Source organism: Maylandia zebra, linkage group LG13 (assembly GCF_041146795.1).
Source record: "Maylandia zebra isolate NMK-2024a linkage group LG13, Mzebra_GT3a, whole genome shotgun sequence".
NCBI lineage: Eukaryota > Metazoa > Chordata > Actinopteri > Cichliformes > Cichlidae > Maylandia > Maylandia zebra.
In genome coordinates, this window is record NC_135179.1 from 15,315,235 (window position 1) to 15,340,621 (window position 25,387).

Sequence of the window (25,387 nt, forward strand, 5' to 3'; positions counted from 1 at the left end):
CGATAGCAGCTTGATGCTAGTCCACTAACTTGTGTGTGGTCAGTCAACCTAAGCATGAGGTCCGTTGACTGCGTTTTCGTGTTGGTAACGTTATACGATTAAAGAAAATATTCTGTCGAAAGTGATGATATGGTAAATATTTTTTCCGCTTCGTTTAATTTTGTTCGCTCAAAACGGAAACACGAGCCTCTGCGGAACAGCTAACTCTTCTCTGTATCCCTCATCTCCTCCGACAGCGTCCTGTGAAGGCTGCTAGCTATGATGTGACTGTGATATCCGCCGTCGAGGGAAGTTATAATTGACATTATCATAGCTGAATGGCTAAAGCACCGGTCTGTCTGGCTTAATTTAACGCTTGAATGCTCTCATTTCGATAGCCTTTTGAGCTCCGCGTCGGAGGGAACCGCTATATTTTCTTGGCGGAAATAACCGAAGAGAGCGTACTCGCGGTGCTGTAGTTCACACCTAAAAAAGATGTCCTTCTTCAATTTTCGCAAGATCTTCAAACTAGGGCCGGATAAGAAAAAGAAGCAGTATGAGCATGTACACAGAGACGTCAATCCTGAGGAGATATGGGAAATTATTGGGGAACTGGGAGATGGAGCCTTTGGGAAAGTGTACAAGGTAAGTTGACGTGTTACGTTACATCCGCCTTTGGTTTCCTGCATTTCTTTATAGACTAGCTTCAGTTGTTTCTTCGCATGTTGCTGTCTCGAGGTCATAAGCTGTAAAGCTGACAGCGATGATTACAGCTCTTGTTTGGGTAACATATTCCAACCTCGGCCACCTAACCCTCAGCAAATAACATATTTGTTTCATATAAATCATGCAGGAATTGACTAACTGCTAATATCCTGTAAAGAAATGTGACCAGCAGCTGGGATCTTAAACTCAATTAGTTTTTGGATATTTTCTATTTAGCAGGTTTAGCACAGGCTTTGCGTCACTGCCGGAGTATAGACATGACTTTACCAGTGAGTTGCACTTGGGGTTGTTTAAAAACTGATAAAGGTGTGGTCCACATACAGAATCAGTATGGCCTCACATGTGACATGTTGGATTATTTGGGCCTGTGACATGTCAGGACAACCACAATAAATAGTTTAAACTAATAAAATGACAGAGCAGGTGCACCCAGACTTTAAAAAAAAACACACACTTTATGCTAATTACTGTGACAGGTGCACAGCTGGGTTTAAATTAGGGCAGTGGTTTGTCACATCTGGTTTGTCTTCACTAACCCATATATATAGGAACTGTTACAACAATTTGATGACACAGAAGAGTACCTGTTTATTATTTTGTTTAGGTTTGTTTTCCTGCCGAGAAAGTCAGGTATGCCTTCCAATGTTGTAGTTTGTTGGTGTATAGTTATGCTACATGGAAAAATATTCAATGCTGTGTCCTCCAGCTGTAATCTCTGCTACTTTACTTACCTTTCCAGGTTATCTCTGCAGGAGTTTGCTCTAGGCTGAGAACACACTTTAGAAAAAGTTAGTGTTTGTGTACTTGTAGCACAAGTAGATTAACTTGGTTAACTTGTATTTTTTTAAACATAGTTTCTTTTAAATATTTTTCAATGTATATAACTGTTTTAGTAGATTAGTGAAAAATAGTTTCCACAACCTTCCATGCCTTCATGCCTCTTTTTGTTTTGGCACTAATCCCTGTTAAAGAGCTTTCTTTCTCTCTCTCTCTCTCTCTCTCATTGTGAGCTACTTAACGCTGTTCCTTCCTGGTGCTCTTGTGTTCAAATAATGCAGCAAATGGCCCATAAATCTTAATTTGTCTTCACTTATTTCCTAGTCTTGTTAGCTGATTGGCTACACGAGATGAGAGCCAAGAAATACTTGAGTGCCTTCTCACACCAAAGTATACAAAATATACACCTGACTCCCAGTTATCACTTGTGTGAGCTCAGGTGAAGATATCTTTAATCAGGCCACATTAGTATGAAAGCGCACTGTGCTTTCATTTGCTACTTCACAGGCTTCTGGCAGCTAACTCCTTTGGGTGGGGTCGCAGAGTTTGCAAGCAACATGTGAATCAGCTGTTCAAGTGAGGTCAACCGGAAGAGAGAGAATTCTTAACTAGTAGATGAATGTATTACATGTTAAGTGTTTCATAGACACTTTTAGTACTGCAAACAAACTGCTTATATAATTCTTTCCATGCAATGAGTCATTTTTTAAAAATCTGATCTACCTATTCAAAGATAGACCTCTACAGGTGGTGCGATATGGGAGTTTTCATTTATCAGCTATTTATTCACATTAAAGGTTGGGTTTTTTCTGGCTCAGAATGGGCCTTCAGGGTGTTACTATACACGTAAGCATGATGGTCTGCAAACAAAAAGTCTATGTTACCTTATTTAACAGAGGTACATACATTTTTATTGTTACTGTTTTTGGCTGTTTTACAAACATAAATATATTTAAGCTTGAGTAAATTAAACTCCAGAGTTCAGATGAATTTTTTCTGACAGACGGAAATGTATTTATTTATTTAATAAAGTAAAAACTCTGCGTTCATGGATGTACATTTGAATAACCAGTGCTGAACTGTCAATGATTATTATTTACAAAGAACCACAAAGTTCGCTCTCCCTCCCTCTTAAACATGATTATAGCACTCCTGCGCTCTCATTTAATTCCTCAAAACAGATCAACATTAAGCATTTAGCACATTAAAACGTCATGTTCATGATGAGCAAAGGTCACAGGCTTTTTAATGAGTCAAGTGACAGACAAATTATGGTGTCTCTCTTCACTGTAAAGCTAATATTGAATCTGCATGTAAGCGATGGCCTGTGCCTGACAGGCATCAGCCACTACAAAGGGAAAAAGAGGCAGGCAGTGTGTCAGGTCAGAAGAGTGTAAATATAGGGTCTGACACACTCTGCTGCAGTTGGTCTTTACACTCCCTCCCTTTTCTTTTTCCCTAACTCCCTGAGATTGTGTCTGTATCCATAAACATTAGGCCCTAGGCTGGCCTTAAAATAACTTCCCAGTGCTTTATTTCACAGGTTCAGTGATCATTTTTATTGGTCTCCTTGGTGCAGCTCTATCAGGAATGAGAATTTAGGGTTTGAGTTGTGCAATAAATGGCACAAACCTGTTAAATCATATACATATTTGGTATAATAATCACTGCAATGAGTGTGACAGAGTGAGATGAAAGAAAGAAAAGAGGGGAGGAAAAGGAGTGGAGGAAGTGAGCAAGCGTTGCAAGATCGGCCTGTGTTAGAGTAGCTCAGAATGACAGGATGTGTTGTAATTTTTTTTCTTTTTTTTATCAATGTTTGACAAAGAGTTGTCTTAAATCTCTGAAATGAGTTTCTTGAGATACAATCTTCTGTAAGCTGCGTAATTTATATTGCTCCAAATGACTTTTTTCTTAATGTTGATATTCTTCCATAATTCCTGTTGTGTACAAGTTACAAGTTGTTGCTCTGTAAAATTATGCTGAGCAACATTTGGCTTATAATTAGCATGATCCTTTCCCATTTTATACACTGTGTGCTGTAAGGATATACTCTACAATTTATCATTTTGTCAATGTTGCTTGCAGGCACAGAACAAGCAGAATGGGACCCTGGCTGCTGCTAAGGTTATCGACACAAAGACTGAGGATGAACTGGAGGATTACATGGTTGAGATTGACATTCTGGCCTCCTGCAACCATCATCACATTGTCAAACTGCTGGACGCTTTCTACTTTGAAAGCAAACTTTGGGTAAGTTCGTCAGTTTCGTGCTGGGAAGCAGTGAAGCATGGAGAGACAGAAATTCATTATAAGGCACCATTCGTTATGCTGTTTCTCACAGGACTTTCAGATCATTTGACTGATGGCTCATGACACTAAACTTTTCTTATTTCTTCAAGAGTTAGAATGGGTCATATGACAAGCAACAGAGGCTAATACACGACTAGGACTGCATGCTTCACTGGAGAGTACCTGACTGCTTAGAAGTAATAGGCCACATATAGTTGTTTTTTCTTTATTTATTTTTAGCTGGTTAGCTAGAAATCGACCTGATTTGTTACTGTGTTCAAAATTCTGCAAGTGAAGTCTTTGTATAAGGAAGTAAAGAAGTAATAGGCCACTACTGAGAAATGCATTATCATACTTTATACATCTTCCTATTTATAATGAGGGATTTATGTATTTAGTGGAATACTCCTCAATTTGGCCTTATTCCTATCTCCCTCAAATCATAACCAGTGTGCACAGTGTATTTTATAATGAGAAAGAACGTATAAATCTCTGAACACAGCCCCTAATCCTCATCCTGGTGTTTTACTGTGAGCACAGAGGTGCAGCTTTAATACATGGTCAGTAGATCTCATTGTGTGCAGTAAGAGGCCCCAGAGCAATTAGGTCCTAGCAGGGGGTGTCATGTGACTGTCCCTTGTGGACTGGCCACAACCATTGGAAGATAATGGAGCAGTTTTGGTGGCTGGAGAAAGTGCTTTTGAATAATTCAGAGCCGCATGCAGGTTGTCCCTCTGGCCTTTGAGTTCAAATAGCATGATGAATGTGTAACTGCCTACATTTAGCTTGTGCCGGGTGTTGAGTTAATGTATAATATGTTCATTAATTTTCTACAAAGGAAATCTGTTGTTAGAAAACAGATGTTTACTTTGACTTGTGTCTACAATCAGTGTACGTTTAGTTTAATACTCACCTGTAAACTACAAAAGAGATGGCATGAGAAAGTGTACTGCCAAATGGGAAGAACCACTTTGTTTCTTCCTTTTGTTTGAATCACTGAATAGAGGGTGGTGCTCTGTTTGTAGCTTCGATTGATTTTTGTATCATCTGATACCATGAGCTGCCAAGCAACGTGCAGGCTAAGCCAATAATGATGAAGTACTGGTCGGGTACATTACATCAGCTCTTACAACTGAGGTCAGAACCTGTGCAGTTTTACATCCTAGCATAGGGGATTAGCATTAGTTTTATTTCGTTACCTCTCTGGAACCCAAAGAATCACTGCACTTTATGAAAATTATTGCATATTTGATGAGGTTACTGATATTTCATCTTAAAATATCAGCTTGAAACTTGTAATTAAGTAGTTAACTGGCACCTTTTTATGTTGATATTTGTTGTTAAAATATCCCCTATAAAATTACACAGTTTTATATTTAAAAGCATCTCCCCTCTTTGTTTTTTCTTCCCTTGGGGAAATTTCTTCCAAGCTAGAAACGTCCAAAGGACACTTGCACCCAACGTTTTAGTGTATTCCCAAGCTTTTAACATGCGCATATGTGCATACTGTTTTGAAACAAACAAAGATGGCAATAATGGATGTCTTCCTCTTACTGTTGACAGAAGCACAGTACTGTGAAGAAATGCTTTAGGCTTAAAGGGATCGTCACAGAAAACATTTTTCAATATTGTTGTTTCTATAAAGTATAAGTGTATAAATTAGTACATATTTAGACTAATGACAAACCCTCATTTACATATTAAAACCTATAAACCTTTATTTATAAACATATAAGCAAATGTTAAACATTTTAGAAATATTGTATTAAAAAATAATATTCATAATGGAAGTTAAGTATTTTAAATAACATGTCTTCTTAACTGGCATAGTATGGAGAGACTCATGTTCACTTCCTTTAAGTATTGCCCCTTGTACATAAAAATGTGCAAAGGGATTTTCTTCAGTATTAATGCAGCGGTTTAGTTTAAAGCGTGCGTGCTCATCCTAAACAAACATGTTCAAACTCTTCTGAAGTGTTTACCAAAATGAGGAAATCGTTTGTCACTAGGATCTGTGATGAAGCATACATAGTATGTGTAAAATATTTACATGCATTTTGCACTAAACATTTTTCTATACTTTTAAGAAACAATTTGTATTTTGTAGAAATTCCTATAATAGACTCATTCATCACAACCTCCTCTGTATAGTGGAAAAGGATCCCAGTCACTATCAAGTTCAAAGCTTGAACTTCTACAGATATTTCAGTTCAAGAAGGACTAAAAGACAGATGGATGTAGAATGGAAACCAAAAGACGTATAGCTCAGTATGGCTGATTGGCGTCTTGATCTCTACAGTATAATCAATCTTTTCAATAAACATCATGTTGTTCCAGCTTTTGAAAGTCGCAAATTCCTTATTTAATCAAGTCGTGTGCTGCAAGGGTAGGTTAAACTGGGACTTTATTGTATTATATAAGTGTATTACTTAATGTTCTTTTGTTCTACCATTACAGATTCTGATAGAGTTCTGTGCAGGCGGTGCTGTCGATGCCATCATGCTGGGTAAGTCCCTCATTCACTAAAGCAAAAAAAAGAGTAACACTATGAAATTCTGCAGCTTTTCCTTTTCTCCATCCTCTAGTGCCAACTCTTTTATTCCATCCAGAAGCCTGTACCGAAGGATTTTTTTTTTCCCCCCTCTACTAAGTTGGCAAAGCAATTCCAACTGTAATTATTGTAGCTCAGGTTTCAAGAAGCAGTTAAAGTACTTCTTGTTCATGCACTTCCTCTGTCTTGTTTTGAAGCCTAAAGAAACACAAAACCACTCATTTTAAAATGCAAATTGCATTGCAAAGAAGATGATAATGAATTCACTTCACTATTCAATGTTGATTCATTATGACTCGCCTAGATTTGTCTAGTCATATGTGCTTGCTGATGTAAAGGTGGAGATGACCCATTTTGTGTTTGTATTTGTGTATAACAAAGCCTACAGCAAAATATTCACTGGGAAAAATTGGGACTTTGGAATTTTCTCTGTGCATGTTTGTCCTTAGAGTTGGAGAGACCCCTGACTGAGCCCCAGATTCGTGTGGTGTGTAAGCAGACTTTGGAGGCCTTGGCTTACCTTCATGAGAGCAAGATCATCCACAGAGACTTGAAAGCTGGGAATATTCTCCTGTCCCTGGATGGAGATGTAAAACTGGGTAATTGTGTTTTTGTTTTTTTGTTTTTTTAACCATTTCTAACCATTTACTAACAAAAGGAGATATGAGAGGTTATTCCATTAAAAAAATACTAAAATCAACTAAATGTTCTCGCAGAATCAGGTTTTTGTTTTGTATTTTTTACAAAAAGAATGTTTAATAAAGTACATAGGTTTGGTTTGAATCTTTAAGTTCTGAAACCACATAACCTCTTAAGTACACGACTTACTTACTTGGGATGAATTAGTAACAAAACGGGGGGGGTGTCTACTAAACTCACTTTAGTATTATATTCATTCTTTGATTTGTCCTTGGCTCTGTATTAAAACAGCCGTTGTAGATCTCTTTGTAGCTTGACTTTGGGGTTGGTGGTGACAGTGCAGCACTGTGGTTTGTTTACACATAAAAATGTAGTGAGTCATCATTTGGCATCGGGTTCAAAAACTTGGAGAACAAAGTGATGTGCTTGCTGTGTGTTTTTTTTTTTTTTTTTTTTTTTTAATATAATATTCTACCTATGTATGTGTTTTGGTGATGCATAATGTTTCAGAAGTAAGAGTATTCATGTTCATGTTGTTGCTGCAGCATCCATAGCTCCTGGCTGCCTGATGATTCATGTTCTGTAGGCAGAGGGTCATGACGGAGCCTGGCAAACAATAATTATCAAGCCAGTCACCAGGGACTTAATGATAGATCTCTTTTTCCCTCTAATGTGTGCATACTGTAAGTGTTGCAAGAAAAGAGAGCAGGCTGAAATAACTGCACAGGTAACACAACAATGATGGACCCTAAGAGCATTATGAAAGGGAATGTGAGGCTTTTCTGCTCACTTTGGGGATAAATATTATAAGTGTAAAGCACTCTCTACTGTGTTTTGTTTTGGTAGAAAATGCTATTTTATATTTTATATTCTAGTCTCACAGGGTGCCATTTTACAGTTTAGCTTAATTCATTGATGAAAAGAATCATGATTTATTTCTACTTTCAGCTGACTTTGGTGTGTCTGCTAAAAATACCAAGACATTACAGAGAAGAGATTCTTTCATCGGCACTCCATATTGGTGAGTCACACTGCCTGCTTACAAGAGGGCATTCACCTCTTAGTATTTGATAATTGTCTCAGACTGTACCACAGCTAAGATGACAGTGGGTTTGTTTTTTTTGTTGTTGTTGTTGTTGTTGTTGTTGTTGTTGTTGTTTTAAATCATCAAAAAATGTGGGATAACAACTCATTTGAAAAAAATCTATGTATTAAACAAACTTCCTATTTTATATTCCTTTCCTCCTGGAAAATAAGAGCATTGACCCTTAAGCATTAGAAGATATGCTGAATGACCTCATTTACCTGCATTCCAAAATGTGGGTTATTGATTGGTGGCTCTTACTGACTGATTGAATTTCGCAGGATGGCTCCAGAGGTGGTAATGTGCGAAACTTCCAAAGACCGTCCATACGACTACAAGGCCGACATCTGGTCCCTTGGCGTAACGCTCATAGAACTGGCACAGATTGAACCGCCCAACCATGAGATGAATCCCATGAGAGTGCTACTGAAAATAGCCAAGTCCGAGCCGCCCACACTCATGAATCCCTCTCGCTGGTGAGATACTGTGCTGGTGATAACTGGGAAGGTGGTGCTGGATTGTTTCCGAATGGGAGATGAGGAAATGTTGAGGGTTTGCATGTGTGAAAGCATGATAAAATATTAATGTTAAAAGGATAACTACTACTGAATTACTACATTATATAAAGAAAAAAACGGGGTACTTACTCTGTTCTGGGACCAACAAATTCAGTCTTCTTTACCATTTAAAGGTCACCAGAATTCAGCGACTTTCTGCGCAAAGCACTTGACAAGAATGTGGACAATAGGTGGAGTACAGTACAGCTTCTGCAGGTGAGCTGCAGTTGCAAACTACTATAAAACTAAGTGATGCATAAATGTCCGTCAGATGTTAATGTGTCACACTTTAAATGATTTTGCAGGATAAAATTTTTTATCTAATGTTGATATCTTTTGTCTATATATGTAGCATCCTTTTGTCACCAGTGTAACTGACAGCAGACCTCTCAGAGAACTCATAGCTGAAGCCAAAGCCGAAGTCACAGAAGAGCTTGAGGACAGCAAAGAGGAGGAGGAAGAGGACGAACCTGATACACCTCTGGTATGTAGTTTTTTGGGGATATGTGTATAACAAGCATTATAGTATTTTACTTTTTTTATCATTTAGATGAACACTTGATGTTGATAGCTTCATTAAACTCATTGCGGTAAGCTTTATTATTGCTCACTGTGGACATATTGCAATTTCTGTTGGTTTAGGCTGGTCCCGGGCACAAGCGAGCACCTTCTGATGTCAGTGTGGCCAGCTCAGAAGATGACAAAGTTCCATCAACTCCCTCCACTCTTGAGGCTGTTAAAGAAAAGATGGAAGCTGAGCCTGCTGAGGACCAGACTAGTGATAAGTTATCTGATGAAGGACTTGGAACAAGTGAGGTAGACAAGACTGAGGAGGAGAAATTAAATGAGGTGTCTGATGCCAGTAATGAAGACCTGGCATCTGGACTAGTAGAGCCCAGCAAAGATGTCATCTCACATGACTCCACAGAGCCTAAACCAGAAGAGAGTCAAGGTGAAGAGACGTCTGCTGAGCAAGTAGTTTCACAGCCAGAAGAACCTGTAAATACAACAGACAACCAAGAACTTGTCACAGAAACAGAGGAGGAACAGAAGGAGACAGAAGAAAGGATAATGGGTGATGAAACTACCCAGGTAATGGAGGAAGAAAAAGAGCCAGAGCAGGGGAAGCAAGAGAAAGAAAAAGAAGCTGGTAAAGAAGAATCCAGAGAATCACAAGCAGAACCTGAAGATGCAGAAAAAACAGAATCCATTCCAAGAGATGAGCCAGAGGTAGAAAAAGAAAGCAAAGAATCCGAGGAGGAAACGACTGAACCCAAACTAACAGGGAACACAATGGAAGCCATGGCTAATGGCACAGATGAAAATGTAAACATTGAGAATATGGAATCAGATGGAAGACACACGTTTATAAATGAAGACACAAAATTAAGTGTGGATGAGTCATCTGCTGAGCCTATAGAAACAAAACCAGAAGAGAAGCCTATGGATGAGGCCCATGAGGAGTCACAGCAGCCTGAACAAGAGAGCCAGATCACAGAGGAAGCTGAGCTAAAGGAACAAGTACCAACTGAGTCTACAAATGGCATCTGTGATGAAGTTAAAGACACCCCTGAGGATTCAGTGGTCCCACCTAAAGATTCCTGTGTGAACGAAGAAGAAGAGAAAGCAACCCACGCAGATGAGAGCACTTCCCAAGATGCTGTCTCTGTCCAAGAGAGCGAAACGGATTCAGAAGCCAAGATGGAGCAAGGAAGCCCTGCTGTGATCAGGCCAGATGTGGAGAAGGATTCTGACTCTGGGAGCAGCTCTGCTGCTGATAGCAACAGCCTCGACCTCAATCTGTCTATCTCCAGCTTCCTGTCTAAGAGCAAAGAAGGGGGCTCTGTGTCCTTGCAGGTAATACAGTCTGTGCCACTATTACACCATCAGTTATTACATTATCAACACTACCCTGATTACTCGATCCTCTAAAGCAACCCTGCTTTTTGGTAGGAGTCAAAACGACAGAAGAAGACTCTTAAAAAGACACGCAAGTTCATGGTGGATGGTGTGGAGGTTAGTGTGACAACGTCTAAGATAGTGACTGATAACGACACCAGGAATGAGGAGATGAGGTTCCTGAGGTACGTCTGTATCTAATCTGCTTGACATACAGTTGTTCTAAATGTGTGACATGACCCATTTAACTCGCCTGCCTTAAATAGTGCTCGCTCTTTTTACAACTCCCACAGCTTTTTACAAATGCCAGATGGGTTATCTCCCGTGATGAATGCCGCATTATATTACTGTCATTTCTCATGTTGCCTTGTAAAGACATGAGGCATGTTGCTGTTACTGTGTGTACAAGTGCTGTCTGACTACTGCACGACCCTCCTGTTAGTAATATATGACACAAATGTGAATCAAACATTTTAAAAAGATTCATCAAAGCACGAAAAGCCATAGAGTATGAATGAGTCACTAAAGTTGAAATAAACATTTAGATATATTTTTTTTAAAAGTCACTGATGTGCAACCATAAAATTCCATCCATGTTTTTGTGAAAATAGTATTAGATTTTTTTTAATAAGTAAATATCATGCCCTTATATTGATATGTTCACTGCAGGCGGCAGGAGTTGAGAGAGCTTCGCCTCCTCCAGAAAGAGGAGCAAAGGGCCCAGCAGCAGCTGAGCGACAAGCTGCAGCAGCAGCGAGAGCAGATCTACAGGCGTTTTGAACAGGAAACTACTGTGAGTCACTCTGGTTGTACTGCACTAGTGTGATGGGCTTTTTTTCTTTCTTCTTTTTTTGGCATTTGGCTAGCTCCTTGAAAAACAAGCACCTTAATGTCAAATCTGGGCTAAATTTAATGCAAGTGTTTACATCAAATGTGCTGCCAGATTTTCCTTAACTGCTTAATTTTCACAATATTGGAAACTTTAATTTGCATTAAAAGCAAAATGAAAAAACGTACAAAAAAAACAAAGAGATTATGTAAAATCTAATATAAATAAATATTGTTTTGGAATAGTCAGGGTGACCCTAGTCAGCGTATCAATTCTGCAGGCTAAAAAGCGTCAATACGACCAAGAAGTGGAGAACCTTGAGAAGAAGCAGAAACAGACCATTGAGCGACTGGAACAGGATCACACCAGCCGGCTCCGAGACGAAGCCAAACGGATCAAAGCAGATCAAGACAAGGAGCTCTCAAAGTTCCAAAACATGCTGAAGAACCGCAAGAAAGAGGTATGACCCTGCATGTGTGTTTCTCTGTGGAAGTGGGCTGAGTAGTACTTAAATTTGGGAGCTTGTGATCCAGAGCAGCTGCATGTGATGTGTACTGCACAAGCCGTTTAATGGTGCATGTGTTTACAACTTAGCCGGTGGCTAACCTGGCTGTCTCATACTAATCCTATGGGAGTGGTGCGCCCTGCTGTATGTGTGCAAATGTTACCCAGACAGGCTGTGCTATCCTTCTCCTAGATGCTGCTCATTCATGTTGTTGTATCCATTATTCATCTGCCCAGAGGCTTCTGGTTGCAGCTTAAGAAATACTTTGCTCCTGGGGTGTGTTTGTTATTTTTAGAAAACTGTTTACAAAAAGTCAGGATAGTATCTTGACACGTTGATGTCTTAAGCTTTTGCTTGATGGTGCAGATGTTCTCATGCTTGGTCTTTATAAGTCTTTCCTGGCTCTTTCTGTGCTCTTTAGTAGCCTTTAAATGCTTCTCTGGGTGTGCCTTTTTATGTTCTTAAGGGCAGTAGTGCTTATTGCCATCTGTTGTGTACGATGATGCCTTGGTGGTTGCCATGCTCCTCCCAGTTTGATGCTTAGGCTACTTACTTGTTATTGCCATTCTACTTAATGCTGTTTTACAGGTTGGCTTGCATTTGCTTTCTTGGTGTTTAGATGTAAAAATCCAAGAATTAGGCTATGGATAAGATGTGTTTTTTGCATTTTGTCATGTTGTAATCTTTATTGAAATGTACTGTTACTGTGTATTTAACTAACCATGTTTCTTGTATGAGTGTGTGAGGTTGCTTTGGTCATGGGATGGCCAGATTTGAAAGGTTTTTCCAAGTGGTGTTGGGCTTATTTGGGTCAAATAATAAATGCCTTTGGTCTGACTAACTGACATGGAATTGTCTTCAATAGTGCTGCAGTATTCTTTTGGAAATCTTAAGGTCAAGATGGATAAATAATCAACAGATTCATTATTAACAAAATTATAAGTCCTCTATAAATGGCAAATTGGAAGAAAACCATGTTGAACCTGCTTTATTACACTGTTAAATCTAGTTTGTAATTACAAAACAATTCCAACTCAGTTATTCTATTTTTTTCTTTTTCTTTTTTTCCCCCCACGAATCATCATGTTCATGGCTGCGAGACTTAATCGAATGCAAAGTAATGTAGGGCGAGCTGTTTTTGAGGCTAACATCTTCTGCCGTGCACAAGTCAAATTCTTTCTTTTAACATGACTCTAACTCATGGGGGTCAAGTCGACAGTTCAAAGAAATGTTAAATGCAGGAGGTGGAAATTAAGCATGTTGACTTTAAATCAGTTGGTGGCTGGATCCAGTATCTCTCCTCTCAGACTGGGCAGTGCATGACTCTTACTGTTGTTGGCCAGCTTTGTTAGATTTTCTGACTATAGAGATCAAACCGATTCTGCACATACACACTTTAGGCCATACAGGAAGTTGGACATTCACCCAAACACAAGAAAAAAGAGCTCATGAAACGCTTAAAGGAGGACCTCACACTCCTCAACACTGCAGAGGTAAAGCATCACCTTCTGTGTCTGGAGTATTATCTGTGTATGTAATTGCTCCCTATCTGCTATCTATCTACTACCTACTGAGCTGTATTGACTTTTGAATATATTCTCCTTCTTTATAAAAAAAATTTTCTAAGATTTTAATAATACCATGTACACGCTACAGTTAAATGGTTAGCTCTCACTGAATTTTGGCAAAACCAAATTTGTGCTTCAGGTAGAAGCTTTAAAAAAATAGCAATTCCCTTTATGTTACACATATATATGAAGATTTGTTCAGGAGAAATAAATTATAACATACAGTCACCAGTGAAGTTACATACAAGGTTTCTGACAAATTTTTTGCTTTCATGATTTCTATCCTATGATAAAGATTTAATTTTCCTACTTTGTCACACATAGCAGTGGAAGTGTTCTATTGGACTATATTAAAAATATTTTTACAATATTCAGCCTTTTATTAAATAAAGGTAGGAGGAACAAAAAATTAAATTGCCTCAAAGGAAGCAACATCCACCTTTTACTGTTTTCCTCAGTAATGAAAAATATAATTGAACTTTGAGATTTCCAGCTGTCACCAAAAAATGAATATTAGAATCTTTATGGAAGTAAAATTTGTGGTGTGGCCACTGAACACATGTCAGTGTTAAAAATCAAATCGGGTTCTGAATATTTTTTATTTTTCCTCAGAAAATTAATCGACAAAACAAAAGAAACACAAATTTAATGTTTTAGATTTGCTTCAAATCTGAATACTTGTTTACCTCCATCTTCACTGATATGGAAAAATCATTTATTTTAACTGATGACTGCTCAAAACAAAAAATAATCATTATTACAAAACTGTAAGGTTTTCTCCTTTGAAAAGTGTCCAAAATGTAATAACCATAACATGTAGTCTGCTACTCAATACTGCACATCCCACACCCGTCCATCAAGTACAAAACATCCCACATTGCAATTCTTCATCTTTGTTCCTGACACTACATATGTGGAATTTAATTATGTAATGCTACACTTGTCAGTGGTGATCATACAGTCTGTGGTGGTGATGATGATTCAGAAGTGTCAGATCTCATTTTACCAGCTACCTCAGGCACCATTCAGGCTCTCTTAACAAAGGAGCGACTGCAGACATAGCTTTTGTCTCCACAGTAAAGATCGTTACTGAAAGACCTTTTCAAAACTTGGTTTTCCTGCGCTCAGTCTGAGACACACAAACAAATGTCTTCTTTTCTTTGAAAGGTAAACCTTAATTTATTTTGTTTTAAATATTCTGTAAGTAGCATTGAAAGTAACAAAACTGCTTTTTTTACCAGCTGGATTTAACAAAAATGCTAAAATTCTGAGCCGCTTTGAAGCATGGCAAGACAAAGAGTTTTGACAACTAATTGATTGACTTCCTAACATTCATCCAGACCTCGCCACGAGCCTTAAACTCACCAACAATCCCAAAGTGGAAAACCCATTTTTAATGTAGGAAGGATCTGTGTGAGTGCTGAGTGAGTGTTGACGTGAGAGATCCTCAGGCTGCTGTGTGCTGTCTGTCCCTGATCAGGGCAAGTGCGCTGTGTGCTCTCCTCCACAGGCAGTGGCCCAGGTTATGATACAGTCTTTTCAGTTGTCCTCATGCGCACTCTTCAACGCTCAGATGCAGGATGTAAGTGCCCCCCCATCCCGCCCCGTATCTCTCCATCTCTGGCCCATACTTAGATGTGTGTGAAGTTACATGACAGGATAGTTTGTGATGGTTCAACACATGTAAGCATGGGCAACGTTGGGATTTTTTTCTTTTTTTTCCTTTTTGAGTGTTGTCATCACTGTGTTTGTGCAGTGGTTCTTTCTTCCTCTCTTGCTCAGTATTTTTCCTCCACCAGTTCACAAATGTTATACATCAAGTCTGTGTATTTTATATGGTATTTATCTTGTATTACACCGTTTGCTTAAGACTAGATTAAATCTGGGTTGCACCGCTGTGTGGCAGCTCTTGATGAATTCTGTCTGGATCCATGTTTGTCTTTGTCAGCCAATATAGACAGCCTGCCTTTCAGGGCAGATGAGTCACTCATTGTGTATAAGTGGATTATGAGATCACACTTGAACCATCTTAATTTGGATTCAACTGTATAATAACAGCGTTACCTTAGTTTTCTTATAATCAAGTGAGTTATATGATCAGTTTTACCTAATAATAGTTTTATAATCGCAATACAACTTACAGTTAACACTAGCTAGATAAAGTTAAATAAAATAAATAGAAGATTTGGCTTCTTATGCAATTAGTCATGCGTAATGTAGGCTGGTTTCTGGACGATGTGAATGTCACTGTAGATGTTGTCTTGCATAAAACTTTGCCACAGTATCTCTACTAAACTGTTAACTTTTCTCTCTTTCTTCACTTCCATTGTGGATCGTTGCCATCCATGAACTCTGAGTGTCTCTTTTGCTGAGTCCAGTTGATGATGTGACATCTTAGTGCTCTGTGTTGTACTGAATTTTGAAGTGAATGGCTAGATTACATTATTTTGCTTCAGGCAGATTCGATCATTAAGATGCAGTCTAACTGTGACACTGCTGTGCTTCCCCTCTCTACTTTTTGCTGTCTCTGAGTGATCTCCATGTCTTCCCCAGGCAGTTTCTCACTGCTCTTCTCTCCTCAGGAGCAAGAGTTCCTACAGAAGCAGCAGCAAGACTTGGATGGAGCTCTAAAGAAAATCATCCAGCAGCATAAAGTGGAGATTGCCACGATTGAGAGAGACTGCCTTAACCACAAACAGCAGTTTATGAGAGGTAGAAGACTCGACTCTGTTACTGCTCTGTTTTGGAGTTAATCTTTTTTAAGGGTAATTGTGTAATGTATGCCATAGGAATTAATTATTGAGCTACACAAATGATCACAGGGTATTTTAGGTTTACAGGGTCCTCGTGTTTACCAGTTGACTTGTAATTGTGTTGTAAATCTGGTGATCACTGATTCGAATTACGCTGCAGTGTTATATTCACACGAACACTGAGAACATAGTCAGAGATACCACATTTTGTGCCACTCTGTCTTAAGACTGCTGCTGTTTTAAACATGACAAAAAGGCAAACAACTTACCTCACGTATCCTGTGCAAGATTCAAGTGTCTCAAACCTCATTTTCATGCCAGACACAGACATGAAAGAAACCACAGCCTGAGATGTACTTTTATTTTTGAGTCAGCGTGTAGAGGAAGTTGATGTCAGCGATGCCTCCTTTGCTTGCCAAGTGTGTAAATTCTGACTGTGACATCCAGACGACTGAGACACTGTGTTTAAGGGGATGTGCTGCTGCCTATCCAATTTTGCCTTTTTGTTTGGTTTTCAGACCCCTGTTGGTAACCAGCAAACATGCATGCACATGTTTTTTTTAGCCTTGTTTGTGCTCACATGTGTTTTGTAGCTCGAGAGGCAGCCATGTGGGAGCTGGAGGAGCGCCATCTGCAGGAAAAGCACCAACTGCTGAAGCAGCAGCTGAAAGACCAGTACTTCATGCAGAGACACCAGCTGTTGAAAAGGCATGAAAAGGTACAAGCACAGAGTGGAACTGTAAATGTAACTGTAAAATTTAAATAACCCCACTAAAACAAAACTGTGGGCATTCGTGTGTTTTATAGGAGATGGAGCAAATGCAGGGCTACAACCAGCGTCTGATAGAGGAGCTGAAGAACAAACAGACTCAAGAGAGGGTGCGTCTGCCCAAGATCCAACGGAGCGAGGCCAAGACCCGCATGGCTATGTTCAAGAAGAGTCTCCGCATCACCGCCACAGCATCCATCACCGCCGAGCAGGAGAGAGAGCGGATAAAACAGGTAGAGGCGCTGCGAGCTCGGGCTAGTGATGTTTGACCATTTTTAAAAGAAGTGACTGGACATCAGTTTTTGTTGGGGGTTTTTTCCTCCTCTTTCTCTCAGCAGTAATGTTTCACACTGGCTTAGACTCACACCTGGGCGCTGACCAATACAAACACAGTACCCTTTATTATTCCAGCCTGTTTGGATCTCAGACCAGAAACTTTCCAACTCACCATTTCACAATCCATACTGACGCCATCATTCTCAAGTTGCACTTTCAGTTTAGTTTTGTGGATGAAAGCTCAGTGAACGATCTTGGAGGAAATCTTAAATTTTAGTTTGTGCAAATAGTTTATTCGCTGACATTCTGAATGTTAATACGCAACATGCTTGTGTTGTTTTGTAGTCACGGTCAGTTTATTTGAAATAGACACTATGACCAAAGGCATAGAGAAAAAAAATGCATCATTTTTAGCAGTTCCTATGCCTTGTGTGAAAACCGCAAATCATGCTCACATCTGTCTGTTGTGTTTTTGTCTCCATGGTCCAGTTTGCTTTGCAGGAAGAAAAGAGACAAAAGGGCGAGAGACTGCACCAACACCAGAAACATGAGAACCAGATGAGAGATTTGCAGCTACAGTGTGACTCAAACATCAGGGAGCTGCAGCAGCTGCAGGTGGGGCTCAACGCGCTCACATTCACACTCTATCTTTTTATGTTTATCGTATATGTTTTAAACTACATTTCTATGGAGCTCCAGAGTATTGAGCAAAACACACATAACCACGTCATCCATCCATCCATCCTTCCATCCATCTTCTTAACAACTCATCTACCTTTAGGTTACAGGAAGCTTATTCCAGCTGTGATAGGGTGAAAGACTGGGTACTTCCTGTGTAGGCTGCAGTATAACCATATCAAGAATATATACAGTTTAAAAAATAATCATTTGTGACATTCAAATTCAACAGGATTCAGTAGTTTTTCTACATATTTCTTTTAATGCTAATGAAAAGTAAACATTAACAAGGCTACATTTGTAGCAGAGGCTATTTAAAACATGCAATCATAATTGTACTTGGTACTATTGTTTGAAATATTCTCACTAAATTCCATTAATATTTATGGCTTCCTTGTATATCTATCCTCTGTTTTTATTGCTTCGGTTAATCCATGCTCATGTTGCAAATGTTTATGTGCAGCCTGTAGAAAGAGTTTCTGGAGGCCGGCGGTATCGATTTCTATTAGGTGTTGCCGGTCACTTCACACTCTTACTATTGATCTTATTCTGATCACAGAGCTGAATTAAATGCTTTCTGGCAACAGTTAAATAATTAATATACTAATTATGACAAAAATGTCATTCTGGAAAAAAAAAAAGTTGAATCTAATTCATTTTTATCCAAAAGGTTAAAGGTCAGTTTCACTTTGAAACTGCAAATGCGCTGCAAAAACACTTAATTCAGCACCATAACTCTAGAGCAGGTAGATACTAATCTTTCTGCTATAGCAGATTGATTCTAATCTACTAAATACTTTCAGTCTTAACTACATTTGTTATGAGTCTGAACTCGAATGGAATCTGCAGCCTGTTTGCTATGAAGTAAAACTGCAGTGCAGTAATTCTAGTTTAACATGATTATTAATTTATAAGGTTTTTTTATCATTTATTTAATACTGCATATTTAATGTGCATTTTAAGTTTTTAATCTTTAATCCTTTAAGTTTTTGCTCTGCTGACTGAAAGTGACTGCAACAGATTCATAAATGAACAGTGACTTATGAAGATTATCAGAAAATAAGTAGAGGACAAATTAAAGATGTCAGACAGCATCTATTTTTAAAGGAATAAAAAGCAAGATATGTCGCAGTGTAGGGACGTATACAGGATTCATTAATCATGACAGCACCGTGTTAACACACATTTTCTTTCAGAATGAGAAATGCCACCTTCTGATTGAACATGAGACCCAAAAGCTGAAGGAGCTGGATGAGGAACACAGCCAAGAGATCAAGGAGTGGAGAGAGAAGCTAAGACCAAGGAAGAAGGTATGCTCATTATCCATGTTTGTGACTTTATTTCTTCCATTTTCTTTCTAGTGACGCCATGTTCAGGATCCACCTGTGCAGGCTGTCTCAACAGAATTTTTCATATTATCTTCAAACTGGTTGACTCTGTTTGTATGTGCTGCCCCCTGCAGGCGTTAGAGGAGGAGTTCACACGGAAGCTCCAGGAGCAGGAGGTCTTCTTCAAGATGAGTGGTGAATCTGAATGCCTTAATCCAACCACTCAGAGTCGAGTATCCAAATTTTATCCCATCCCAAACCTGAATAACTCTGGCTTGTAGCCTAATGTTCGTCCGTGCTGCAAAGCAGACTGCTGTCAAACTCTGCTCTCAAACTCGACTCCTCCAGAGTTTAAAAAGGAGTGGAGTTTGAAGGACGAGCCGAGGCGTCATTTCTCTGACCGCTAACTGAAAAACGTGAACACGTTTCACTACTTAAGTTCCACCATTCGCGAGCATGACGTGCCTACACACCGTTCCATTACTTAATTGGGTTTCCTCAGCTTGCTGGGAAGACTCAAAATGAATGATATGCACTTGTTTTGAGCATGTTCAGATTTTTAAAAGTCTGCGGTTGGTAGCTGAGGTCAGTCATGCTTTTCAGATTATTATCGTTAAGCTTAGCTCTGCTACAATATGAATAATCTCCAGTGCCTCGTGTTCTTTTTTTCTCTGCGTTTAGGCCCTTCCCTGCATTTTCTGCAGCTTGCAGTAAATAAATTCCCACCTGAATGTTTTGCACTTAAAAAACTGGTTATCAATTCTGCTCATAATCACAAGATGTCATGAGATCAGTGTAATCGATTCACACAAGCTGGTTATCAAAGACTGCTCTGAGATTTAGTTTGGCTGCATGTAGTAGTAGACCTTGCTGAAGGGCGACGGAGTCAAAAGACAACCATGTATAGATGTAAGACTTTGTTATGTCTGTGTAGTCTTCTGTGCACAGTGTCTGATGTCTAACGGGAGTTAAAATGTTGGGATCGGGAGGCTGTGAGTTCAGATGAAAAATAATGTACTGTGTTGTAGGTGTGTACCTAGATATGAGGTTTAAATAAATACTGTGCTTGCCAGAAGCATTTCACCATCTTAAGAGATGAATGAACAAAAAATATATCTGTTGATTTAGCACATAATTTGATTTCAGTGCCGGTCAGCAAAACACAGAGGTGGCCTGTTGGGTTGGGGTTTTTTTGGGGTTTTTTGACGTTAACTAAATCAGTTCTCCCTTTGACTTTCAGCAGCAATCTCACAAACTAATGACGTCTTGTAAAGAATAATTACCGAAGGAATGTAAAGCTTTTGATTTGCACTGTATTGCCACATGAGCTAAAGAAAAAAATATGCAGTAGAAAATTTTGCCTCACCAAAGCCTAATCAAACTCCAAGCTGAATTGTTTCAACATATTGTTTTCCTTTTATTAAAATTACTTTTAGCTTCTTCTTTTTTTTTTCTTTTCCTTTTTTTCAAATATGCCCTTAGTATTTTACAGCCATGCCTAATCGAAGCCTGTATTCCTGGTATGCTGTAATCGCTCTTCATGGTGAACTTTTGCACTTGTTGAGAGCAGTCCTTTAACTGTACGAGTTTCAGTGTGTGAGGAGATGCCCTCTGCTGCGTTTTACGATAAAGTATTGATGGTTCACAACAAGAAATTACTGTAGTTTCATTTGCCACCATATAGCATCGATGCATGTTATAATTTCTGTATGCTTATATATAAACATTGATTTGATTTTTGTCATAAATGCTGGATTTTTATTGGAGTTTCTGGAGGCTGTCATGTGAATTACACCATTCGACCAATAGATTTCAAATATTTTTTTATTTTATGTTACAGCATTTTAATGTTTCATTCTATCACAATGAATATTCTTTAGTATATGCATTTTTTATGTCAGATGAAATGTATTTAATGTGTCTTTATATATGGACATTTTTTTTCTTGTAAATAAAATATTGACTGTTTATTCGGCAACTTGAGTTAATTTTATTTTTAGACAAATTTAGTAGTACAAATATCAAAACTCACAAGTCCAAAAATAGGTTTATTTTTCTATTGTTTTTCCTTCTTTTTTTTATATTGACAAAATGTCAATAGGTATAAATCATGTAAAAACATAATCTGGGAACATTTTATAACTTAATCTCTGCAACGCTTAAAGGTATAAAGAAAAATATATCAAATTCAGTGCCCTTTCACACAAAAAATATACAATCCAATCCACTTCTTAGTGATCATCCAAGTCACTCTTTCAACCACGCCAACAATGTGTCTCTAACCCACAATTATCAGTTGTGCCTGCAGCAACATTAACTGTAACCCTCCCTCTGTCTGAGACTGTCAGGTTTACATAGTAATATATGTATGCATTTAAAGAGTAAGCTGTTGTAATTTGTATGCAACGAATGCTTATGGATACACTTATATAGCCCTCAATACAATATAATCCTCAAATGACAACAATTTAAAAAAAAGAAAGAAAGAAAAAAAAAAAGGTACACCAGGCACTCAGTGTGGAAAAAGATGCAAAAAATATCAGCGACTGCTACTTGTTGCTTAAAAATATATTCTCGTAAACAAAGCTGCCCCAGGAAAAAGTCTGATTGCAAGCTTCTAATTAAACAGAGTAAACATTATACACCCACATAATTAAAACAAAATGAAGTATATGCCTGAAAAACCCTTAATGTCTACTGAAGCTGTTTTAAAGACACTGATGCATTTTTCTGGCTGCTTTTATTTTCTCAAACTGACTTTTCTACAGTTGGAAACAGCATTTTAGCTACTTAAATTGGTACAGTTAAAGACCTAAAAAAAAACTGAGTGAAAATGAAATGAAATCTGTTATGATCCAGTAGTATGTTAGCCCTTTAACCGCTGCCAGCCTGACGGCGATGCTTCTGACGACGACCAACAAGTTTATTGCCTGCAGGGGATGAAAAAGAGTGTGTAGGAATGCACTGGTTCATATGTACGGTACTGTGCAAAACCGGCACCCCTCATTTCTTTATATTTTGCTAGGAAAATTGAAAATATGTGCAAACATGGAAATACAGTAAAAAAAAAAAAAAAGCATTTGGAAAATTCTAACATGTTTGGAAGTCAATATTTAGTACGACAACCTTTACTCTTTAACACAGCCTAAACACTAGGGAAAGCTTTCTTGTTTTTTCTTTTAGTCTTCAGGAATAGTTCTCCAGGGTTCCCGAAGGACATTCAAAGACCTTTGGACGCTGGCTTCCTTTTGTTCCTGTCTGTCAGGATGATCCCACTACGCTCAAATAATGTTGAGGTCTAGACTCAGAGGAGATAGATCCATGATTCATTGTGTTCAGTTTTATTCTATTTCTATTCAGGTATGCTTTTACTGCAGTGACTGTGTGTTTAGGATCATTGTCATGATGAAAACTGTCCAGATGGTATTCCATAGCCTCAAAACCATTGTGTTTTCTAGATAGCTTATAGACACACTGTTGTACCTGTCACCTAAACTCCCCTGCACATATTGATAATAAGACCAGTCGCCACTGATTTTCAGTCCCGTTCTTGTGTCGTGTGGCACAAAGTTTCCCTTCAGATTCACTTTCAGATACTGTTCATCTTCTGTACATAGTTTTTAGACCTGCCACTTATCCAGTTTCCTCAAATTTTGTAAAGGTCACACTGCACACCAGGCTGAGATAGTCTGTATTTTTGGCTAAGATCTATTTGGGAATCACCTTGTTGGTTTAAAAACTAACTGCTGATAACTAAGAGCCTAAAAATATAAGTTGTCTGGTATGTGTAAACATGACAGTTGATAATTTTTTATGCCTGACTGATTCATAGGTCAGTGTTAAGTGGCTTATCACATAAAATAAATATTCCTCTAAAAATGGTCAGGAACAATGAGTGAACTGAAAAGAAGTGAAAAAGCAGCCAATGCTGAAAGAAAACCTTTGAAAAACCTACAGAAATCCTAGAGAACTGTTCCTCAACAAAAAATACAAGAAAGTCTGGCTCCTTAGAAGCAAAATGTCAAGAAATGAGCGTTGATTCAAGACTTTTGCACAGTATTGCATGTAATTGGTTGTTTTTCCTGTAGTTTGACATCATAATAGCTTACCTGCTTCCCTCTTCTGCACTCTGTGTGGAATTTGGACAGTATATGTCCCTGGTATTCCAGGTAAACCTGGAGGTCCAGGATCACCTGTAACCATACAAAACACTCTTGTTGTTTCTGCACTAAAATGTTACTCTACCTGTACGCACTGAATAAAATCTGTTTTGTGTACCTTTGTCTCCTTTGGGTCCTGGGTACCCTCTTTCCCCTTTTGGCCCAGGGCTTCCTGAAGGTCCGGGAATGGTGCCATAGACTGTGAAAGGACAGAAAACAGATTTGTTAGAGGTAAAACTGCACTGTCTAGCAACACTTCAGAAGTTGAGACAGTTCAAGTGGGTGGAAAATCATAAGTATATTTACCTCTGAAGAAGTCCATGAGATCAGCTGTGATATTGCCGTAAGCTGCAAAAACACGACTGTGACCAGGTGGTCCAGGTGGGCCAGGCGGGCCTGGCGGGCCTTGAATAGCTCGAACATTTGTGGTCAAAGAAGCCCCACCTGAATACCCTTGCAGCAGGCCCTGACCTGCAGAAAAGTAATTTAAAAAAAAGAAGGCACTGTAGTCATATAAGTTAATTTGCATGTCTTTCATCGGCCTAAGTGAGAAGTACTCAAATCCTCAAGGTCCCCGTACTGGGATTAGGCTCTGTGTATGTGTTATTAACATGCAACACGCTACCATTTTTCAATGGTTTGCCAAGCATAGAGCATTCACAGAAGAGGCTGCTCATAATGGATGCAGCACTGTTGTGCTTAATTTGGAGACAGAGACTTAATTCAAATTCTTCTAACTGAATCTGAATTCAGAGTTGTGATAATACCCTTCCTGATGCAACCCTGTGAGGGTTTTTTGTCTCCTCTTTGACTTGAACCAGGAATCTTACACTTGTTAGATGGATGCATTAACCAATGCACTATTGCTAATATCATAATATAATTGTTATGGTGCCATTTTTTTGCCAAAAAATGCAAAAAACCATACTGGCTAAAAAACAGGCCTTAAGAAACATTGAACGTCAGGTCTAGCATGTAGAATTCCCAGCAATATAGGAACTGTAATTCTAACAGCACATCTGCCACAAAGGTACAAAAACTGGTAGAGTAACTGGTAATCTACTTACTCTTGATGTAGTCTGTAACTTTTATGGCGACATTAGAGTAGTCCAGTGTCTCAGCAAGCTTGCTGACATCAATCTGTCTGATCTGTGGGTTGTTGTGAGAGTCACCCTGAGCGTAGGTCTGGCTCTGTGCGTAGGTCTGGAGGTAGCCTGGCTCTCCACGCTCTCCTTTCAGACCCCTTGGACCGGGAGGCCCTGGAGGTCCCGTGATGGTACGACGAACACTGTCACCTGGAGAGAGAAAATGTGTCATATCTGCTCTCCTCTGTGCTGCTGGGAATGTTTTTTCATATTTGTATCTGTGTGGGATGTCCAAAGCTTACTGGTTAGATACTGCTGAATTTCAGTGCGGATGCTCTCCCTGGGGAAGTTCCCACTGTAAGAAACTGATCCAGTGTAAGTGCCTGGTGGACCCTGTGGACCTGGAGGACCAGGAGGGCCAGGAAGACCTCTAAACCCAGAACCTGGCAGAGAATAGAGACCAAGATGAACAAAGCTGGCACAAACTGATTTTGGATTAAATAAGAAGATCCATCCATCCATCCATCCATTCACTTCCGCTTATCCTTTCCAGGGTCGCATGGGGTGCTGGAGCCTATCCAGCTGTCACAGGGCGAGAGGCGGGGTACACCCTGGACAGGTCGCCAGTCTGTCCAGGGTGTACACATAGAGACACAGACAACCATTCGCACCCACATTCACTCACAGATTGACCAATTAACCTATCCCCACTAACTGCATGTTTAAATAAGAAGATGAATAGAAAAAAGCAAAAACCGTCCAAATTAAATTTTACAAATTAAAAATTAATCTTGTATTAAACTCAAGATTAAAAGATATGATTGATATGAATTTCATAATAAGCCAGAACTGCATGTCTCATCCCACAAAAGACCGCTTCTTCTTCTTCTTCATTTGCATCTCTAAACCTGTCCTAATTTTTCAGTAATATA

General features: G+C 38.9%; 2 protein-coding genes across 8 annotated transcripts in view; one reads left to right on the forward strand and one right to left on the reverse strand.

The window, feature by feature from the left end:
• Positions 1-21,178, forward strand: slka (STE20-like kinase a). Of its 5 annotated transcripts, XM_076891624.1 has the most exons (21): positions 1-132; positions 237-624; positions 3,571-3,735; positions 6,232-6,280; positions 6,775-6,924; positions 7,913-7,985; positions 8,330-8,524; positions 8,740-8,821; positions 8,958-9,089; positions 9,248-10,462; positions 10,559-10,689; positions 11,174-11,297; positions 11,614-11,793; positions 13,239-13,331; positions 14,917-14,988; positions 15,989-16,118; positions 16,753-16,877; positions 16,967-17,161; positions 17,694-17,819; positions 19,079-19,192; positions 19,345-21,178. In XM_076891624.1, exons 2-21 carry the CDS (start codon positions 475-477, stop codon positions 19,489-19,491), a joined length of 3,648 nt encoding a protein of 1,215 aa, XP_076747739.1. In that variant the 5' UTR covers positions 1-132; positions 237-474; the 3' UTR covers positions 19,492-21,178. The 5 variants fall into 5 exon arrangements, with proteins under 5 accessions (XP_076747739.1, XP_076747738.1, XP_014265350.3 ...); XM_076891623.1 differs by having other exon boundaries at positions 6-624; XM_014409864.3 differs by lacking the exon at positions 14,917-14,988 and having other exon boundaries at positions 6-624.
• The window catches only part of col17a1b (collagen, type XVII, alpha 1b), a 25,865-nt gene continuing 21,494 nt past the window's right edge, over positions 21,017-25,387 (reverse strand). For all 3 annotated transcript variants that reach the window (XM_014409862.4, XM_014409860.4, XM_014409859.4), the window contains 6 exons: positions 24,758-24,898; positions 24,438-24,665; positions 23,677-23,841; positions 23,489-23,569; positions 23,320-23,403; positions 21,017-22,140 (listed from right to left, as the gene is read on the reverse strand). In XM_014409862.4, coding sequence (XP_014265348.2) covers positions 22,085-22,140; positions 23,320-23,403; positions 23,489-23,569; positions 23,677-23,841; positions 24,438-24,665; positions 24,758-24,898 — 755 coding nt within the window. In that variant the 3' untranslated portion in view covers positions 21,017-22,084. The remainder of the gene's footprint in view (positions 22,141-23,319; positions 23,404-23,488; positions 23,570-23,676; positions 23,842-24,437; positions 24,666-24,757; positions 24,899-25,387) is intronic.

Coding starts and splice junctions, on each gene's coding strand:
- slka (XM_076891624.1), top strand. CDS start 475: ATGTCCTTCTTCAATTTTCGCAAGATCTTCAAACTAGGGCCGGATAAG. Junction 9,090..9,247: donor ACGAACCTGATACACCTCTG/GTATGTAGTTTT, acceptor CTGTTGGTTTAG/GCTGGTCCCGGGCACAAGCG. Junction 16,878..16,966: donor TGTTGAAAAGGCATGAAAAG/GTACAAGCACAG, acceptor TGTGTTTTATAG/GAGATGGAGCAAATGCAGGG.